Source organism: Pelmatolapia mariae, linkage group LG7 (assembly GCF_036321145.2).
Source record: "Pelmatolapia mariae isolate MD_Pm_ZW linkage group LG7, Pm_UMD_F_2, whole genome shotgun sequence".
In the NCBI taxonomy this organism is placed as follows: domain Eukaryota; kingdom Metazoa; phylum Chordata; class Actinopteri; order Cichliformes; family Cichlidae; genus Pelmatolapia; species Pelmatolapia mariae.
In genome coordinates, this window is record NC_086233.1 from 43,554,655 (window position 1) to 43,575,032 (window position 20,378).

General features: G+C 42.1%; 1 protein-coding gene across 11 annotated transcripts in view; it reads left to right on the forward strand.

Annotated features, from left to right (window-relative positions):
• Positions 1-20,378, forward strand: part of LOC134631162 (AP-3 complex subunit beta-2) — a 58,616-nt gene that overhangs the window by 32,650 nt on the left and 5,588 nt on the right. For 2 of the 11 annotated variants that reach the window (XM_063479211.1, XM_063479206.1), the window contains exons 16-27: positions 2,517-2,703; positions 4,270-4,400; positions 8,590-8,628; positions 9,360-9,474; positions 13,784-13,955; positions 14,097-14,262; positions 14,684-14,771; positions 15,310-15,419; positions 15,543-15,771; positions 16,728-16,812; positions 18,187-18,284; positions 19,268-19,288. In XM_063479211.1, the coding sequence (XP_063335281.1) occupies positions 2,517-2,703; positions 4,270-4,400; positions 8,590-8,628; positions 9,360-9,474; positions 13,784-13,955; positions 14,097-14,262; positions 14,684-14,771; positions 15,310-15,419; positions 15,543-15,771; positions 16,728-16,812; positions 18,187-18,284; positions 19,268-19,288 (1,441 nt within the window). The remainder of the gene's footprint in view (positions 1-2,516; positions 2,704-4,269; positions 4,401-8,589; positions 8,629-9,359; positions 9,475-13,783; positions 13,956-14,096; positions 14,263-14,683; positions 14,772-15,309; positions 15,420-15,542; positions 15,772-16,727; positions 16,813-18,186; positions 18,285-19,267; positions 19,289-20,378) is intronic. The other 9 variants (XM_063479212.1, XM_063479208.1, XM_063479213.1 and 6 more) reach the window with 6 other exon arrangements.

Genomic DNA, 20,378 nt, shown 5'->3' on the forward strand with positions numbered 1-20,378 from the left:
AAATGACTGAGCATGATGTTGGCTTTCATTTAGTTTGTGTGAACAAGGCTGCTGTCAGGTGACAGAACGCACTAAACACACCTCTGTGGCTTCCACACGCACTCTTCTTCCTGCCTTCTCCAGTCTCACCTGGGACATTGTTGCCACCTACACTTATGCACTGTGTAAATTTGCAGTCTAGAAATAAAGCCAGTGACGCTCTCACACAGTCATTACGCTGCATATCTTCATTAAAAGTGCTCTTTGCAATGCAGACCAAGTTAAAGAAAACTCAAATAAATATGTCACATTCAGAGTCAATTTTCAAATGATTTCCAAAAAAAGTGTTGAGCTTTATCATTTGAGTAAGCTTTCAATCAGGGACTCTGTCTTTTTATAAATAGTTGCAGACTAGTTGCAAACCTTCACCAACGTATTCAAGCAACTTTAAGAAGTCCAGACGCTTTTCTTTCCAAGCTCCTTAGACTACGATGACCTGGATGACTGAGAACCTTCACAGACACTTCACCAATCTCCTATCACCAATTATGTTTTTTTCTTTTAATGTGATGAGGTCTTACAGGAATCCATGAAACCAGAAACATGTCATTGTATCCAGATATTTACATGCCTTTGGTTTTTCTTTGTGAAAGTTTCATACCAGGGAGTCTGTCTGTGTTTAAAATGTGTTCATTCATTTAACAAACAGACTTTGAGTTTTTCCTATTTCTAAAGAGTCGTTTTTTAAAGTGGTCTTCAGCAAAAGTTCTCCAGGCTTTCTGGAGGTATTTTTTTTCCACTTATTTTCAGTCCAGTTCTCGTTTCTGACTGCTTTCAAGTACCTGTAAAACATCATGGAGGCTCTGTCATGGTATGGGGCTGCATTTCAGCCAGTGGTGATTAGGGATGGGTATCGTTTAGGTTTTATCCGATACCAGTACCAAACCAGTACTTTTGAAACGGTGCCGGTGCTTAAACGGTGCTCGAACCGGTGCTTAAAGAATCAAGAACACAAACTTTGTCCTAAAACCTCTCATGTTTAGCTGTTTTTTTTGTAAAAAAGATAACAATGTTAGCCTTTTCTGTAGCTATAGGGCATATATGGTATCACTCTTGGCTGGAAGAAGTGCTTAAACAATGGAAAAAAAACACCAACTTTGTCCAAAAACTTCTCATGTTTAGCTGTTTCCCACTTTTTTTTTTTGGGTCATTTTAGCCTTTTTGGCCAGGGTGAAGGGAGGATCTGCCATCAAACAAGAAGACAGCCGCATGTAACTACGACGGTGTTTGCTAGTTCACCTTACATGCATTAATGTAATAACGTGGTTAGCCTACTCAACGTAAATTACACACGAACAACATTAAGCTACTGACCCAGAGAAGAACGGCTGCTGCTGCCATCATCATCCGTCATCATTTCTGCTACACTGGCAGGGCTAGGGGCCAGGGCTCTACTCTTCGGGTTCTTGGGGGATGTTGCTAACTCCGGGTCCGATAACAGGCACCACACCCGCAGTAGATGTGCCGGTGTGAGGTCTTGCACCAAGCTATCAAATACGGTGCATTTCTCGGCTTTTAAAAAAACGCTATGCGTCGCCAGGTGTTTCATCAGATTCGATGTGTTACCTCCTTTGCACAGTATCACAGTATCAGCATAATAGCACTTGTTGCAGGCTGCTGAGTTTGCATCTTTTGCTGTGAAGTACAGCCAGACTTTTGACCGCTTCGCCTTGGGCATTTTTAATCTGTAGCTCTGCTCTAAAAGAACGTACGTACCTGGGCCCGCCTACTACGCTTGCAAAGGTAAAATGATTGGCTAGAATCCAAAGTGTATGACATCTCAGTAAAAAAAAGCACCGAAATGAAGCACCAAAATGTGCGCTGCTTTTCGGTCTGGTTACTACCGTTTATGTCAGAACCGGTGCCATAATGGAATTATGAATGCAGAAAAGGATTGTCAACTTTGATCCACCATGCAGTACCATCTGATTGTCTGACTGGCAATGGCTTAGTTCCTTTTAGCAGGACACCAAACACATTTCCTGTACAGTAAAATCATACCTGGATAAGAAAACACACAGGTGTGTCCTTGAAATTGTCAATTATGGATTGGCCTTCCTAGAGCTTGGGCCTCAGCACTTCTGAAGCAGTGTGAGATCATCATGACAGAAAACTGCACCAAAAGTCAGCCAACATCCATAGAAGGGCTTTGAATGTCCTTCAAGAAACAAGGAGAACTGTTCTTGAATAGTGATACCAAATACTGATTTTCGACCTTCTTGATTTTGCCTTATATACAGAATTCCCATGTATGTTTGCACATTTCAGTGAGTCACATCTTTTTTTATGTTCTAATAAAATATTACGACACGAGGGGTGGCTCAAGACTAATGCAGTAGTCCTATCCTCTTAGACCCTCTCAAACAAGTCCACAGCTTCATACACTCCCACACTGCACATGCATGTAACGCAGTAGATAAGGTGTTGTTTTACTGTTCTCATCTTCCACCTTCCTTTCGTGTCCCTTCACCCCTCAGACTAAACTGCTGACGCAGTATGTTCTCAACTTGGCCAAATACGACCAGAACTACGACATCCGCGACCGGGCACGTTTCATTCGCCAACTCATCGTGCCCACCGAGAAGAGTGGAGCCCTAAGCAAGTATGCTAAAAAGCTGTTCCTCGCCCTCAAACCTGCACCCGTCCTTGAGTCTCCTTTTAAAGGTACAGAAGCAAGTCAACAGTAAGTTTTGTTTTCTAGTTTGTGAACTTGTATTGCGGCTGAAAATTATAATGGCAGAAATAGTTTGAGCAATGTTATTAGCGTTTAATTACCATCAGTCATGAACCGCCTTAACAAAAATGAGACAGTCACAATCAATTAAACACAAAATTGAGCCATAATTTCCTGCTGCTCGGTGTCTCTCTGTACGTGGGAGACACCTGAGGCAAAAACAGCTAAAGTGAAAGAAAGAGGAAGTTATGGGCTGTTTAGGTCTACACAGCCAGCAGATGCAGCTGCAGCAGCGGCTCTGCATCAGATATAACGTATCCTTCTCAGAGTCATAACTCAGTCAGATATCAACACAAATAAGGCCCTTTTTTTCCACAAGTATTGTGATTTAAGCTTCCAGGGATTATTATCTCAATTTATTCCAATTTTAAATCTACAAAACAGCTTGGAAATCATCAACTTGGGATTTTTTTCCATGTGTCCAAGAGCTGTTTGAGGATACAGTTTTACAAAATTACAGGTCATCCAAAGGTCATCCAGAGCATTCACACATCTTTTTTGTAACTGTGATTCTGTCCTTACACCGGGAGCATTTTTATTCTTCACATGAACATTCTGTCCATCTTTTTATTCATCTAAAGTACATCCAGCGGTTTTGCCTACAGCTCAGCTTTCTGATCTTCACGTGGCAGCAGCCTGACAGTAACCACAACAAAGAAAGGAGAATCCATTCATCCTCATATTACAGAGCAAAGTCTTGAGATTTGAGATTTTAAAAGTTCATCCCGATTTCCTCTTTGAGGTCATCTCCCTGTGCTCCTCTGGATCACTTCCAGGGTGTCTGTATTTCCAGAACTCTCCCTTGGTTTAATTCCCTGTTTGCCACGTTGTACCCTCTGTGATACACCCTCTTCTTCTTTGAAACAGCGATCCTCCAACTTTGGGACGAAGGACACAGTTAACACTTAGACACTCTTCTAGCTGTTTGTCCTTTGTTCTGTCTCCCTCCCCTCTCCCTCAACCTGTCAGGCTCAATGGCTGTCCCTACCAGGCCCTGGTTCTGCCTGGGGTTTCTTCCTGTAAAAGGAGTTTTTCCTTCCCACCTTTGCCTAGTGCTTGCTCATGGGGTGTCATCCAGCTGTTGAGGTTTCCGTCTGAATTTTGTATAGTATAAAGTGCCTTGAGGTGACTGTTGTTGTGATTTGGTGTAATATAAGTAAAACTGAATTGAATTGAATTCCACTAATAACTCCTGTTTGGTCTCTGGGCTGTAAATGGAAGTGGTCCGGTGGTCATCACAGACATGTTGGGATGTTGAGTCAGTCTACACAGAAGTTAATGTTTTCTTCAGTTTGAGTTCACATGCATGTAGTCAAAAAAAGAATTGGGTCCAGAGGTGCACAAAGAGATGACTTTGAAGTGGAGCTTAACTAAATTTAAAGCTGCTGAAGTTCTTTCTCAGAACTTTGTGATTCTGTGTTATGATAAGAGTGACTCTGCTCTTTCTGTTGCACTGATCTCTGTGTGTGCTTGCATTTCTTTTCTTCTTTTTGCAGATCGAGACCACTTCCAGTTGGGTTCACTCTCCCACCTGTTGAATGCCAAGGCTGGGGGCTACCAGGAGTTGCCTGACTGGCCTGAAGCTGCCCCTGACCCCTCCGTGCGCAACGTGGAGGTGAAGGAGTCTGTGCGTGCAGTGGGAACAGTAACACACAGAGACACAGGGGCCCTCTGGGGGCCCCAAAGAATGGAGGGGAGCGAGAGTTGCTCCTTCCCCAGAGCAGTGCCTCAGAGGGGTTGGACAGAGTCACCAGAGCCTGACACTAACTCCAATATAACATTGATTCCTCTTTCACTGGTCATCTTTCATTTGCTTACAGCTCATTAGCATTAACAGCTCATCCTTTTTGGTCTCCATCTACTTCAAAATGGATGCCGCTTAACAAATTCCCCATCCATGGAGGAGAATGAGTCACAAAGGAGAAAAGAGGATTATTTTCATATTAATAAGAGAACATGTTAGACAGAAAGTGCCTAATTTGAGAACACCCGAATCATTATAGAAACAGTCAGTGCCATGAAGCTCCACCTCATCCTCTCTGCTGCACTCGCTTCTGTTCAGCAGCAGCTCACTCGCCCCATCCAGATGTTTCCTGACAGCTGTTTGAGCCAATAGCACATGCGATAGAGAAGAGAACAGATTTTAACAGCAGCATGCTGACAGTAGTATTAATGTTTAGTCAATACTTAAAACACAAAAGTCTGTCAGCCCAAATCTCCAAAGCCTCCTCTTCTTCTCCATCCCATTCACTCCATGTGCCATCGGTTCATCAGTTAAATTAAGACATGAAATCAAGACTTGAGTGTTTTCACTACTCCATCTAAAAAAAGAAGAAAAGGAGTCAAAACTTTAAATTTCAGTAGTGACCTCAAGGCTTGATTTTGTTGTGACATGTGTTTCTTAACAATAATGTTGCTTTTTAACACAGCACGGAAATCCATGTCGTGTCTCTTTAAGTGTGAAGCACATTTCAGTGTGGTGCTACAGGCGCCTTTCATGTTCTTGACCATGATGTTTGTACAGTTTAGCCGACTAAACACGTCAGTGTTTTCGAGTGTTTTCCCAAGTGGACTCCATGATTTTAGAAAATTGTTGTTTTGTCATCAGGATGGCCTTTTATCGTGTGGTAATGCAGCTGTGACTAGGGAAAAATACGTGTGTAGGCTGCTGACTGTTTGCTTAGTCTGTGGAGGACTTACTTGCACGGTGGTAGTGAAACATGAACCAGAGACTGTTTGCCTTCAAGGTAAAAGCTGAGCCTTTTGAAATGTGCTGGTCACAGCAGTAAGGCACAATTTTTTACTTTGAAGGAGAGGTCTCTACTTTTCCAGTACGCGTCATATTTCTCGCAGTTTCATTGCTGCTCGGCTAGTTTTCTCCCTCTGAGTGATCTGGGAATCTCTCAGCGTCTGTGTTTATATACACAAACTGAGTCGCACCCAGTCGCACCGGCCGTGACACCTGCACGAGGTTACAAACACGGAGCTGTGCACGACCAGCTGAAATGACAGCTTTGCCAGGGCGAGAGCGGCGGGTGCAACAGGCTCATCACTTGCCTTTGCTTGAACCTGTCAAATTCGTAAATATCTATATATAGTTGAAAAAAAAAGAAGAAAAAATGAAAAAGAATTTCAGGGGGGCCATTTTTGCCTTTATTTGATATTGGACTAAAACCACTGCGTTTCTGCTGCATTGCATATCGTCACCTGCTCAACCAGTGGGCTAAACTAGCACTCTGTAAGTGTAAAAATTAAGGACTCACTAAAGCAAAAGTAAAAAAGGTTATGAGCAGTAGATTACTAGAGTGATTTATGAGCTGTTACATGAAGATATAAATGCATGCAAATTAGTCAACAAGTTATTTTTTTAGCTAAAATTCCAAACAATATTTGTGGCCAGCCTTCCAAAAGCTGGGATCTGCCAGTTTTCCTTGTTTTAAGAGTATATTTAAGCTAATTAATACTGATTAGGTTCAGTTAGTGCTGTGTTTTTATATCCAGTCAGACTCGTTTAATTCCCCTCTTGATGTCTCGTGGCTAAAATGTAGTTATAATCAGCAGCAAAGCTAAATTTCACAAATTTCAGAACATAGGGAGTGCTGAGGGAAGGAATCAGACCGAAAAGCTATAGTGTGCCTTTCAAATCATTATTATACATCATTTGTAATTAAAGAGCAAAAACAAGCCTAGCTGTGAAACACTCAGTACTGTCCTCTGAAGTTTAGCTGCTGGAAAAACCTCTCTGGGTTATTCTGAAAGTCTCGCATTGCATCCACTAATGTTGTGGCTGTTAAAGCTGGGAGGGTCAGTGAATCTTCTGAAGCCTCAGCCTCTCTGACAGACTCTCCCTCTGCTATACGGTCCTCCACAGACAGAGGAGGTCATAACCACCGGAGAGGGGCGGATCGGCTTACTAGGAGACTGGCGAGAGGTGCCCCTCCCTTTGAGTTTGGAAATGCAGTGGTGTTTGCGTTGATGACTGCTCTCTCTGTTTCTTCCCTGCCTGTCAGTTAACGTCTAAACTGCTGATGCTGGCATTTATACAAAATGATTTAGGTGACATCATAGAAATAAATCCTCTGTCAGTTCACACGAAGTAAGGCTGACCACTGTGTATGTTTCAAGCAGACAGAGTTCAGCTTTAAGGGGTCCAATAAATTGGTTAGTAATAAGCAGTGGGATAGAAGTTTCTTTAAATTTATAAACAAAGCTGATTCAAATTTGTAAATGAGATCAGTCAAAATCAATTCTTAATCTCAGGAAAAAATCTTCTAGTCTCAAGATTTACTTAATCATTAAGCTCCAACAGGGGCTTCCAAACATATCACACTGTCTTTATCAGCAGTTTTGGGACTTCTCTTTCATATTGGCTGAAAAATTTAAATATACAGCGAGTTTCATGAGAAAAAATCTTCATGTTCTTATCTTAAACCTCTCCACCTGCCAGCTTGGAAAACATGTACCTGTGAAGCTTACAAGTGCACGCTGTCCAAGCTGGATTCTCCAAACCCACCTGATGAGTGCCTCCCGCACATGAGATTTTTGTTCGTTTGTCCAAACACTGCCCTAAAACGAGTTTGAAGCAGTAATTTAGTGGCAGGAGTGAAATTAAAGGACCTACAAGAACTGGAAAAGATTAATATTTGGCAGGAAGGTATATCGTGAGAGCAGAGCTGTAGAAGTTAATCCTCTGACAGAAAGTTATTCATTCTTAAAGACTTTTTCCAGGCTTTGCTTTAGAAAGCAGAAGTGCTGATGCTCATTGCCAGGCTAGTTCTGCCTCAGTGCCTTTTGATAAGCAGCCAACATTTAGACAGGGTAGATTACTGAAATGAACATTATGCTACATTGTAGAAGCTCAGGGAGCTTCCATAGGAAGAAAATCATGCAGAATCTCCGTCTATAGAAAATAGACATCGTAGGAGTGGTCATGTGACACGTGAAGCTTGTACAGTAGTGGAAGGATGAAGGGTGTTTCCCTTTGGGGTTAGCTAAAACCTCCTTTTTTAAGTTTCTAAATGTTCAAGAAAATGTATGAATGAATCTACACTACTAAGGAACAGATCTGTTTATTTTATTGTTTCTCTTTCACTCAGTTGCGCTTTTTAGTGACGCCAACATAGAACAGAAGCCTTGTGAGAGCTTAAAGCAAATGAAAATATTTACAGTCTACTTAACAGATTTTGACCCGCTGACGGGGACTCCTCCAGGTCTCCTCCTGTCCATCTGCTTGGTTTTCTTCATGAAGTTTGTGACTCGCTTGCTGAGCGCGTCACAAATGTTGTCACGTGATATTTTTTTTTTATTTTTGATTGATGTGATTTGTTCTCAGATTTCTTCCTCTACCCCTCTGTTGCTCCACCTGTGCTGCTCTTCATTCAGCCCATCTAACCCATGCTAGCATACCATACTTTGTTGCTGGTGAAGACTAAGTGCATTTCATGTATTTTTTTTGATGTATTGGTGAAGTAGTGAATGCTAATGTTGACTTTTAATTTGACAGTATGAGTACGTATTAAGGTATATCCAGTAGTTATATTGGAGTATGTTGATTTTTTTTTACCAACAGAAGTTGTCCTTTTGATTACTTTTATCAAATACTGTGTTTAAAAGTTATCATGTAATTAAATTTAGGATTATTCTTATTATTTTGTCTCTGTGATATCCAAAACTGTTCTCACACGTTCTTATTTTTTAGCCCCTGAAACCTTCCTGTGCCTGTTTCTCTTGCTCTCCTGACTTTTATTCTAAAAGAAACCTCTTCCTTCTTTTTTCCTCATCTCCATCCCAATCTTTTTTTTCCCTACGTCTGCCAGGTTTTTACGCTGCTTGAAAGAGTCACAACATTAACAAGTGTGAGTCAGTTAGCGGCAAACAGCCACACGTTCTTGAGCCTCAACCCATATAGCCGCAAAAACCCAAGTGCTTTTAAACTGAACGCCTCCCTCCCGCATATAGTAGTCGCTGTTCTGTGCTTAGCTCAGCCAAAGCTACCTGAAACACAGCACCCTGTTCCTCAGTCTCTACCATTAAAGAAGTGATTCTTTCAGCAGGCAGATCGGTGCTCAGGCACGTCACGCAGCATTAGGCTCTTTGTGGGTATTAAGTGGGGCTGAGATGTCCGTGCTCATTAGCAGATGGCTCTGGTTAATGAGTTTGGTCACAGAAAAAGCAGATGGCCTTTTCTTTTTAAGTGTAGGAGGATAGTTACTGCTCCTCAAAGATATCACTTCTCTTAATGGAACTGCTCCCTTATTATTACAAGAAAAGCATTTCTGCAACTGGTCATGAAGGCAACACCTGGTGCTAACGTGTCTGTGTGCAAAAACAGAAGACTCTAATGAAAACAAGTAAACGACTCGCTCCATTGAAGCATTGGTGTAAATTTGCTCCCTGACTGTGGGATCTGAGAGCAGATCTGCAGCAGCGATGGCTGGCTTCTTTTGGCTGCATCACGCCCAGGCAGAGGCACTCATGGCCATGCTATCTGCCCACGTTTTTGCTTCTGTCTGAGGGTTTTCTCTCTGAGGCAGGGCTGGAGGCTTACTGTTTGTACTCTCGCTTTTTCTGTTTTGTTTTATGCCAGGTGCCTGAGTGGACCAAATGCAGTAGCCGTGAGAAGAGGAAGGAGAAGAAAGTAGAAAAGCCGTTCTACACCGACTCAGAGGGAGAGTCTGGTCCTACGGAGTCTGCTGACAGTGGTAACTTTAGGCTGCTGGCACTGATAGCATGCTCACTTTTTTGACTAAATGAGTAGTGCTCACAACAGGGGTGTGTGTTTATGTTTTTGTGTGTTTGTGTGAGAGACTTTTGAGTCAGTGTGAATGATCTTGGTAGGGGTTGGTAAAACGAGACAGTCTCAAAGAATAAGCTCATTATCAATTGAATTTTATTTCAAATCACAACAACTGTTACCTCAATGTGCTTTATATTGTAAAGACCCTACAATAATACAGAGAAAGTCCTAATAATCATATCACCCCCTTTGAGCAAGCCCTTGAGATTTGTGTTGTTGACCAATTCTATAAAATCTAAAGAAATAGGGTCCACCTCTCAATCCTTTCTAACTTTCATACCCTGTTTGTGGCACTCAGGTCCAAGTCCAGCTGTATAATCAGAATCAGAATTAGAATACTTTATTGATCCCAGGGGGAAATTATTTTTTTGTTACAGTGCTCCATTATAAACCAACATTAACAAAACAGACAACACACTAACTAAGAATAGTACAATATATAAAAATATATATATATACATAAGTCACATATTAAGAAATAGCTGGAAAAGAAACGTGTAGTTGTAGCAGTAACCAGTGTGTTAAGTGGATGCGTTGTACAGGGAGATGGCCAAAGGCAGGAAAGATTTCCTGTGTCGTTCAGTGGTGCTTTTCGGTACTCTCAGTCTCTCACTGAACGTGCTCCTGTGACTGACCAGCATGTCATGGAGAGGGTGGGAGGTGTTATCCAACATTGTCTTTATTTTGGACAACATCCGCCTCTCCGACACCACCTTGAGGGAGTCCAGCTCCATCCCCACAACATTACTGGCCTTACAGATCAGTTTATTGAGTCTGTTGGCATCTGCGACCCTCAGCCTGCTCCCCCAGCATGCCACAGCATAGAGGATCGCACTGGCCACAACAGACTCATAGAAAATCCTCAGCATTTTCTGGCAGATGTTGAAGGACCTCAGTCGCCTCAAAAAATAGAGACGACTCTGGCCCTTTCTGTAAAGTGCTTTGGTGTTTTTAGCCCAGTCCAGTTTATTGTCAATGTGTACTCCAAGGTATTTATAGTCATCCACAATGTCAACACTGACCCCTTGGATTGAAACAGGGGTCAAGTGTTTCCTGGTCTTCCTGAAGTCCACGATCAGTTCCTTGGTCTTTGCCATGTTGAGCTGCAGATGATTCTGCTCACACCACGTGACAAAGATGTCGACCACAGCCCGGTACTCTGTCTCATCATCCCTGCTGATGCATCCAACCACCGCAGAGTCATCAGAAAACTTCTGAAGATGGCAGGTCTCTGTGCAGTGGCTGAAGTCTGTGGTGTAGAGGGTGAAGAGGAAGGGGGAGAGGACAGTCCCCTGTGGTGCCCCTGTGTTGCTGATTACCTTGTCAGACACACACTGTGGGAGACGTACATATTGTGGTCTTCCTGTCAGGTAATCAACAATCCAGGACACCAGAGAAGCATCCACCTGCATCGCTGCTAACTTATCACCCAGGAGGGTCGGCCTGATGGTATTGAAAGCACTGGAAAAGTCAAAAAACATGACCCTCACAGTGCTCGCCAGCTGGTCCAGATGGGTGTAGACACGATCGAGCAGGTAGATGATGGCGTCCTCAGTTCTGAGACGAGGCTGATAAGCGAATTGAAGGGGATCCAGATGTGGTCTTACTATGGGTCGCAGCTGGTCCAGGATGAGTCTTTCCAGGGTCTTCATGACGTGGGAGGTCAGTGCCACGGGCCTGTAATCCTGGGGGCCACTGGGACGTGGCGTCTTTGGTACAGGGACGAGGCATGATGTCTTCCACATCACTGGTACCCTCTGCAGACTCAAACTCAGCATAAACAGTTTATGAAAGACTCCACACAGCTGGGGGGCACAGGCCTTGAGGACGCGGGGACTCACTCCGTCTGGTCCAGCAGACTTGCCTGAGTGAAGTCTCCTCATTTGCATCTCAACCTGGTATTGAGTGAAGGTGATGGGTGGGGGAGGGGTGTCAGGAATCTCACAGGAGGCAACAGCGCCATGTGAAGAGAGAGGCTGGCACAGTGGTGTGGCTCTGGGTTCCAGGCTGACCACAGGTGAGGTTGTGGGGGTGTGAGCAGACACTGTGGTGTCGAATCTATTGAAAAACAGATTCAACTCATTAGCTCTATTCTCACCTCCCTCAGCTCCCCTGCTGTTGGTTGGCCTGAATCCAGTGATGGATATAAATCTTTAAAATTGGTCATAATGCCCTAAGACAACTAGAGACTTCAACAGCAATAACAATATTGGCTGCAGACTATTTCTCGGGGGGGTTAATGCACATTTAATGCATTAACAGAAGAACAGAAGAAATATATTCTACTTTGATTTATTGGCAATGGAAAAAAATATAGAATGTTACCAGATGAAAGTATCAGTACTGAGTTTGAATCTATTGTTTAAATATGTTGCATAAAAGTAAACACAGAGACCAATCAAGGGTTGATGGTTACAAGTCGATGTGCAGCGATTTTCCAGCAAATTCAAATGAGTGTGTGATGATGAGGATGTGGAGACAGACAGCAAAATTTGTGAGGGAGCAGCTGCTAATTTTTATATAGGAGTGTGTGTGGAGAGCTAGTCAATGCCAGGGGTGGTGACATCGTGACATAAATGAAAAAGATGTAATGAAGAATTTCAGAATGTCAACGGCTGCTTTTAACCTGCGTATATATGGTGCTGGCTCATGACTTCTCATGAGGTTTCAGGACCTCATGATGTATCGTGAGGCAGCAAAAGTCAAATCAATTCTGCTCTTATTGAGGACCATTATCTGAGGACCACATTTGGAGGTGACTCAAGGCAGAACTGAAAAGAAACAAAACTTGTCTTGTTCATACATGGACCTCATTCACTCCCAGTGCACAAATCTGTTCATCCAAATGTTTTCACCTGCTTTATTCTGCAAGTGCATTAACAGCAACAAGCACGCCTGTCTAATTATACTGATCCTGATTTCCTAATGTAGTGCATTATTATCTTATTTTAACAGGTAAAAGCAGTTCTGTGAACGTTAGTGAAGCCACGATGTTATTTTTTAAAAATAGATCTGAATCATATGAGTAAAATAAGAAACTAGGTAGCAGTTTATAATGCTGCCTGTGTAATTTTCCAAAATGTTTTCTGAGTTTAGTGTGGAATTTTCAGTACATAAAAATATTTCCCATTAATTACAGTGTGAGATGCGGAAGTAGAGCTACTAAGGAATACATCCCTCAACCTTAAAATAACTCTAATAACACCTTAAGATGGGGAAATATAGAAAAGCCCCATTACTTCCAGTATAATTTTGTCTCTTATTGTCTAAAATACACCAAAATCACTTAAAAATACAAATAGGGTGAGGTATATCGCCAGTTGCTGCATGTCGTCCTCCTGCTCTTCCTCCCAGCCTTCCCATCTTCTCTCCCCCGTCCTGTTTAAATAAAGGCTAAAAAGCCCAAAACATATTACAAATTTGCTTCAAGAGTTATTAAGCCTCAAGTTTAGGCACTGAAAGTTACATCCTACATCCAGAGTTTAGTAACTTTTGGGAAATTGCAAAATAAGTTGTGGCCTTTACTGTATGAAGTGCTAATTTGGATATTATCCCTGTACTCTGAATATAGTTTTATATTCTTTTAAGAGCTTCATATTATTCTTACTTTTAGCAGTACTGACTGAAACTTCGCTGCTGTTACTAGCTTTTGAATATCTGTTGACCTCAACAGTATTTCAAATTAAACAGAAAGTAACCCCTAAATGTCTGATTCTATCTTTAATTGATAATCTTCTTTTAAGAAGATTATCAATATTCCTCACTATTACTGCTGCAGAAACTATCATCGGGTACAATAATATTATAGACAATATACAGTTTTGTGAGTGCGGGTGAAGCATAAAACACCTCTGTCTTTAGTTCTTTCTGATGTGTCTGCCTCAGCTTCACGCTGAAAGAAAATCTGAGAATGTCAGTTAAAAGTTCTGCTTTATCTTTTTTTTCTTTTTTCTCGCCTCTGGAGGAAAAAAGTGTCTGGGGCATCAATAATACAAAGCATAATAAAAATTTGATCTCCTCTCTGGTGAAAAACTTTTGATGATCTCGACTCTTTTTGATGGTAAAACAGTTTAAAACGCAGACATCTCACTCAGTCCCAGCTGCTTTGTTTGTCAGAGGACGCTGTGTAAGATATGAATACCAACAGCCTTCAGATCACACTTACTCTGTGTAGCCTCTCTAACCTGCTCTCCCTCTGACCTCTCCCTCCACAGAGTCAGACTCTGCCAGTGGCTCGGAAAGCAGCAGTGGCAGCGAGGAGAGCGGGTCGGGATCAGAGAGCGAAGAGAGTAAGGAAGCCTCCGAGTCTGAGGAAGAAGAAGAGGAGGAGGAAGAGAAGAAGAAAAAAAAGAAAGATCTAAAGAAGCCAGTGCAAGAAAGCGAAAGGTAGACTGCTTTAAACTGCATGCCATGTCAGGCATATTTGCTGGACTATGTATGTTATTATTAGAATTGGTGGTCGCTTTGTTTGTAGAAAATAAAGTTTGACTCCTTGGGGGAAGTTTGACCTCTGGTTTCCTTTGACAGTGAGCAGAGCAGCGAAGAAGAAGACAGGAAGCACCAGAGGAAGAGTAAACCGCGCAAGAGCGAGTCAGAGTCCGAATCTGACGAAGATGAGGAAAGCGAGTCTGAAAGCAGCCAGTCAGAGTCTGAAGACTCCGAGTCAGAGGCTGAGGTCAAGAAGAAAAAAAAGGTGCAAACCAGGGTTAACTACAGAGGAAGACCACAGGAGCAGGGTGTAGCAAAAACAATCATCAGATTTAAAAAGGCTGGGTTTTCTTTTTTAAGTAATGCACATAGAAGCTTGCAATAAATATAGAAGTACATGACTCAATATAAGGTTTCACACAGCCCCTGCTGTTGTTATGCTACCTACCACCAACCATGTGAAGCTAATGAATCCGCTCTTTCCATCAGTGCGTGTTTCTATCGTTAGCGGCGAATAAAAGCACTTTTAAACCAGATTATTCTTTTTGATACAGCCTGTATCTAAGAAGCCACTAAAATTCTTATAACCTTAGCATTTCAAAATACAAGAGAGCGCAGTTGTGCCCCTTTTCCTATACAGCAGCATGAACAGCGTCTATTCATGACAGTTTTTCTTTGTTCTCCAGACGGCTGAATCTAAACCTCCTCCCAAGCCTCTCAAGAAAGAAAGCAAGAAAGAAAAGAAAGAAATGTCTCTGCTCGACCTTGATGATTGTAAGTTGTTTTTGGGGGTTTTTCTCGATCTTTCCAGCTTTTCTTCTCAGACAGTAGTAAATGTATGGTACTCTCTTTAGCACGGAAAGCAGCCTAAGCAGAGATGTCCACATCTACCTCTTCCCAGAACCGTCTTCATCTCTTTCATCTCAGATTCTCATCCCATTTCAAAATGGACAAACCACTTCTGAATTAGATCCAGTTCAGATGCCTGAACCATCTCATTAGCTCTTTTTGAGGAGCAGCAGCTATAATCTGAGCCCCTTTTAGATGACTGAGCTCAAGGGTTTGGTCACCACCCACAGATGTGTCCACAGAATAGGTAGGAAAGTAGAGCTTCTATTAAACCGATGCTCTGCCCTCATTTATAAACAAACCGTCCAAGATACTTAATCTCTCAACCAGACTTGGATGCTAATTCGCGCCTAAACCCCTTCACAGTCTACAAAGATGCCAAAGGAAAAAAAATCCATTAGATGACTGCACACTGGTCTGAATTTGGGAACATCGTCCCGTGTCTTGTTTCTTTCTTTCTTAGTTGAACCTGCTCCCTCACCACAAGTCACACCCGTCAACACCTTCCTATCCAACAGCCTAGTGACCGACCTGGAGGGGCTGTCTTTGTCTGACTCTGTCCTCTCCCCAGCAGTAAGTGTTTCATATTATTTGCTTGTTGACATCTTTATTCTCTGTTAGTGAAGCGATGAAATGAAAAAGAGGAGGAGGGGGGGGAACTAAAGCAGATGACAAACCAGAGGGGTCTTTTTACAGACCATTGCTCCCTCCAGCGCGCTGAAGAGCTACGAGCTGCTTCACCGGATCACGGGTGAGGGTCTGTCGGTGGAGTACTGCTTCAGCCGGCAGCCTTTCAGCCCTGACGCCAACATGGTGGCGGTGCAGATGCAGTTCACCAACAACGCCTCTTCCGACACCAAGAACCTGCACATAGAGGATGTGAAGCTCCAGTCTGGGATGAGGGTCAAGGAGTTCCCAGAGATTGGTGCGTGAGATTGTCCACTGTGTACATGCACGGGCATATAAAATACAACCCTGCTGGCAGTGCTTGGAAACTGCACTGTTCATTACACCAGATAAAACAGGCGTACTTGTCGCAGATGTCGGTGTTTTTTCTATTACAATAATTTTGCTTCAGGGAAAGCTGTAAATAAGATGCTGAATTTTTGTGACTATGAAGTTGAAAATTCTAATTTAAGGTTGTTCATAGACAAGAAGGGGACCGTCAGCTTGCTACATATTAAAATATACATATCAGCTCATTTAAATTCCTCCATTAAACTTACTATTAACATGAAATACAAGTTTGATGGATTTCTGTCCTTTCACCTAACAGCACCAGGTAGCAAGCTGCCTCTATGACCTGTACACGGGCAACCACATAGACACCAGTATCCTGATAATTAGTGTTAAGCCACAGACTGATAAAACACTAGAACTTTGTTCACCAAAATGTCTTGAACTAGCTCTGCCACTCAGTAACCAATAATATTACTCATATAATTCTATCAAAAAGCTGCAAAACACCATAAATATGGACGCAGTGGTTACAGTTCAGTGACTTGAATGGCCCTACCTGAGGCCTGACATCAGGTACAGCTGACTGTGCCGGCACACATGCCATGAGTTATGTGCCTTTAAATTTAAACCTTAATAAAACCCAGTCTGTAAATTATGTTGCCTTCATCACTCGAGTTGGGCATTTTAACATGTCCATCAGGGTTGACTTGACTTAGAGAAAAACAAAGTGTGGCAGTTTTAAAGTTGTCAGCAGCTCCTCCATCTCAGTTTTCTTAGAGGACACTTTTTGTACAAGGACGTCTCAGATGTTTCAGTATGAACATTCACATCTTTGTCTCGGTTTTTCATGTGACTTTTAAGAGTTGTGCCTGTTTTTTGTGTGGAAACACTAAAGGCTTTTTCTTTCCTCCATGTCCACAGAGCTACTTCCGGCAGGTGAGACGGCCACAGCTGTGATGGGCATTGATTTCTGTGATTCAACGCAAGCAGCAAACTTCCAGCTGTGGTGAGACAGACTCTTGATTACAGAGGGTAGACCTCCTGTGCAGTCCTGCTTCTGGTTGCTGGTCTGCTTCATTTTTGGGATTTGCTAGATTTGCATTTGAGCTGCAGCAGTTAGTCTGCTACGCAACTGATACGTTGATGCACAGACAGAAAGTTAGTTAATTATTTGGAAAAACTCTTGATTTGATTCAGTTCACGTTTAATAATATCAGAGAAAACACTCCACTTTCTGAATTTCTTTAAAGCTTCAGGCAGTCATTTTTTGAGGTTAATGGGAAAAAATTGTTGTACTTATAAATATACACAGATTATTGTGCAATTATGTCTTCCAACAAACTGATGCGCTTTTCATTAATAAGTATATAAGACCGGCTCCGGTCCAAGCCCAACACTTGGATCTGCTTCAAAGAAAGTTTCACTAACATCAGTTAAAAGCAGCTAACTGAGGCTAGCATCAACACTTGACTAGCGTGACCAACCGTCCACTTTTCACGTTCTGTCCAGGGCGTCCGGGGGGATTTTCGAGATTGATAAAAATGTCTGGGTTTTCCTACATTCCAACAGAGGACCCATGTGTTTGAAGTCATCCCCGAACTGCTGCTTTGTGAGCGCTTGTAAGTTTTTCTGCGCTCACAGACGGGACAGACAGCGCGCAGCAACGCGCCTAATGATGTTTAAAAGATCCCAAAACGCAAGTGCATCTTTTCAGACGAACTGCAAAAGAAATTTCCCTCGTACCGACCCAGTACTGGTAATTTTTCTTATGCACATGAGGCATTATTTCTGTACCATTATTTAATTCCAGAGGCTTTTAAGTTATTTTTTTTGCACATGTTGACTTGTAAAGTCCTATATGACAGATTTTATTTCACAATTCACTAACCGCACAGAGAGGGCATCGTTTAAATATGTTAAATATGTTTCTTTAAGCAAGTTCTTCATGACTGAGCCAAGTGTCCTCTTTTTTGGAAATCAAAATATGGTCACCCTAACTTAACTGACTAAAAAGCTCAACAACTCACCCAAGTATCACTGTTATCGGACACAAGCTTTAATAGTTGCAGCTTTTGAAAGTTTGCATTGACTCTTTACTAATCTTTACTGATTTGAATCTTTGGGGGTTTTGCATAACATATTAATGACACCTACTGAAGCTTTGAGAAATACTGATGGACATTTTTCAGTTTCCTGTTGTTTTGAAAACAGTCATAAAATTACCATCAGACTGTCAGATCAGATATTTTACTTGTATAATTTAAAAAATCTTATTCCACCTCTGTCATCCCACCAGGGTCAGTGCTCTTTGGGAAACTTTGAAGTTTAAGAACAAAAGACAAAATGAAAATCCCTGACACTACCGTTCCTCCTTTTTCAGCACTCACACCAGGAAATTCTTCGTGTCGATCCAACCACCTGTCGGGGAGCTGATGAGGCCCGTCTTCCTGACAGAGAACGAGTTTAAAAAGGAACAAGGTGAGTGAAAATAGGCCACAAAATATTTCTGATGTCCTGAATGTTGCGACCCTAAACCACTGTCTCAGTTGCTGCTTTAACACCAACACATCTTTAAATGTTGCATAGTCCAAACAGGGAGCTTGTTAACATGTTAACCAGTGAGCTAATGCTGCAGCGCTGCAACTCGTAAGTTTTGACCATGAGTGTTAGTAGTCTACTCTGTATATACACTTCATATATTCTGTTCAAATATAGGGCTAATTTCATTAGACTGTGAATAACTGTTGTGATGGGGTTAGATGCTTGAAGTCATGTGGGAACCACATGCTGAGTATCTAAAGTTAAAAAGTTAGCACATACATGAAACTTCAGGAAAAAGCTGACATGATGGAGGCCACTAGGCTTGTTCTGTCATTGTGTTTGACTTGATTTGATAGCTGCAACTTTTGAACAGTCAATCAATGAAAATACAAATGAAAAAATTGCTGCTGATCAAAGACATTGAGATCTGCACTTTGATCTTTAACAGTTACGCAGAGAGGAAAGCATGCAGTGATGCTCAGTCACCCGTTGATAATGTGCATCATATAGTGTGACACGATGAAATGAGGACCTTTTAATTAGAAAGTATATTTCACTTTTCCAAATGTGTGTTTTGTTTTGTTTTTCTTTTATAACATTGCGAGCAAGTCATTTGCCACATGCAGTAAACATCAAAGTAACTGCCTGATGTTTCTAAATCTCCACATCATCGTTCCTCCAGAGCAGGAAACAGTTTTTTGTCCATCAGCTACGTTAAATCCACCAATACAAACCAAAGGTTTGCATTAGACGGTGTATGGTAGACCAGCTGCAGACAGCGGTTACCAGCATGTTTCTGGTTTCTGGTGTTCGTTTTCCATCCTAACAGTGATCGAGTTTTGAGCTCTAACAAGCCCACAATGACTCTTTAAACATGTGTCATATCCACGGTTCCTCCCTCTCCATACTCTCCCCAATAGAGAAGCTATTACACAATCTAGGTAAGTTGGCTTTAATAGATTTGTTGTTCCCAGCTGTCTGTGTGCCACCTTTCCTATAGCCAAACTCATCCTCACACAGACCACCCCCTCCTCCCATTTCCCTCCTCCTTTAACACCTCGTGCTGACTCCCCCTCCTCCCTTCTTGCCTGGGTAATCAACACTTAACTGCATCTCCGGGTCTGTAGCTGCAGACACCTGCAAACCTGCCGCTCACACTCTCCTGCTCCACCAGGAATGGCTGGAAATGCTCATCCACTGATCCTCATTTACTCTTCCACATATACATCTGGCTCACAGCAGCACTCGATCATGTGCTTTCTGATAACCACCAACCATGCTGGGAGTTTGAACTGTTGGTCATCTTGTAGTGCATCGGTCTAACAGGCACTGGGTTTTGTTTTGCAGGTCAAAAGAGGTCTTGACATCTCAGTTAAAACCAGGTTATAGTCATTCAAGAGGAAATTATAATGTCTTTAATTCGTATTGAGGTCTAGTTTTTAAATCAGCAAATATTTGATTTAGTTCAGACTTTTGACTTTGGTCACTTTTAAACAAAACTTCAACCCCTTTTTAACCAAAAAGTTCCAGGAACTAAGACAGGATCTGGGAACTGAAGGAACCTATTTAACAAACTATTGTTAATACGTTTGTTAAATAGTGATTTACACCCTTTCAAAATGAGCCAAAGATATTGACCTAATCTAAAGAAACAGATTAGCTGTGACTTTAGGTCCAAAACATCTGTGTGTTGCGTTGAGATATCAGTCAAAGTTGAACTAGTGCAGGACCTACTCTCCTGTAATACCAGGTCATACCACAAGATGGCGCAATAACTCCACGTAACCTTTCATTCCTTGCATTTTTATTTACATTGGCAGTCTGATTCTATACACTGTTCAGTATATTCACTCGTATACATGAGAGATCAAGCATGTGGATCCATCTGTGGTGACCCCTTGAGAAAAAGGCCAAAAGTAGCTAAAGTCTGAGAGAGCAGCACACATCCAAAAACATTTCACCACACTCACTGGTATAACACTGCCCCCTGGTGGTGACAGTTTTAATAAAAATGGGAACCATTCTCACAGC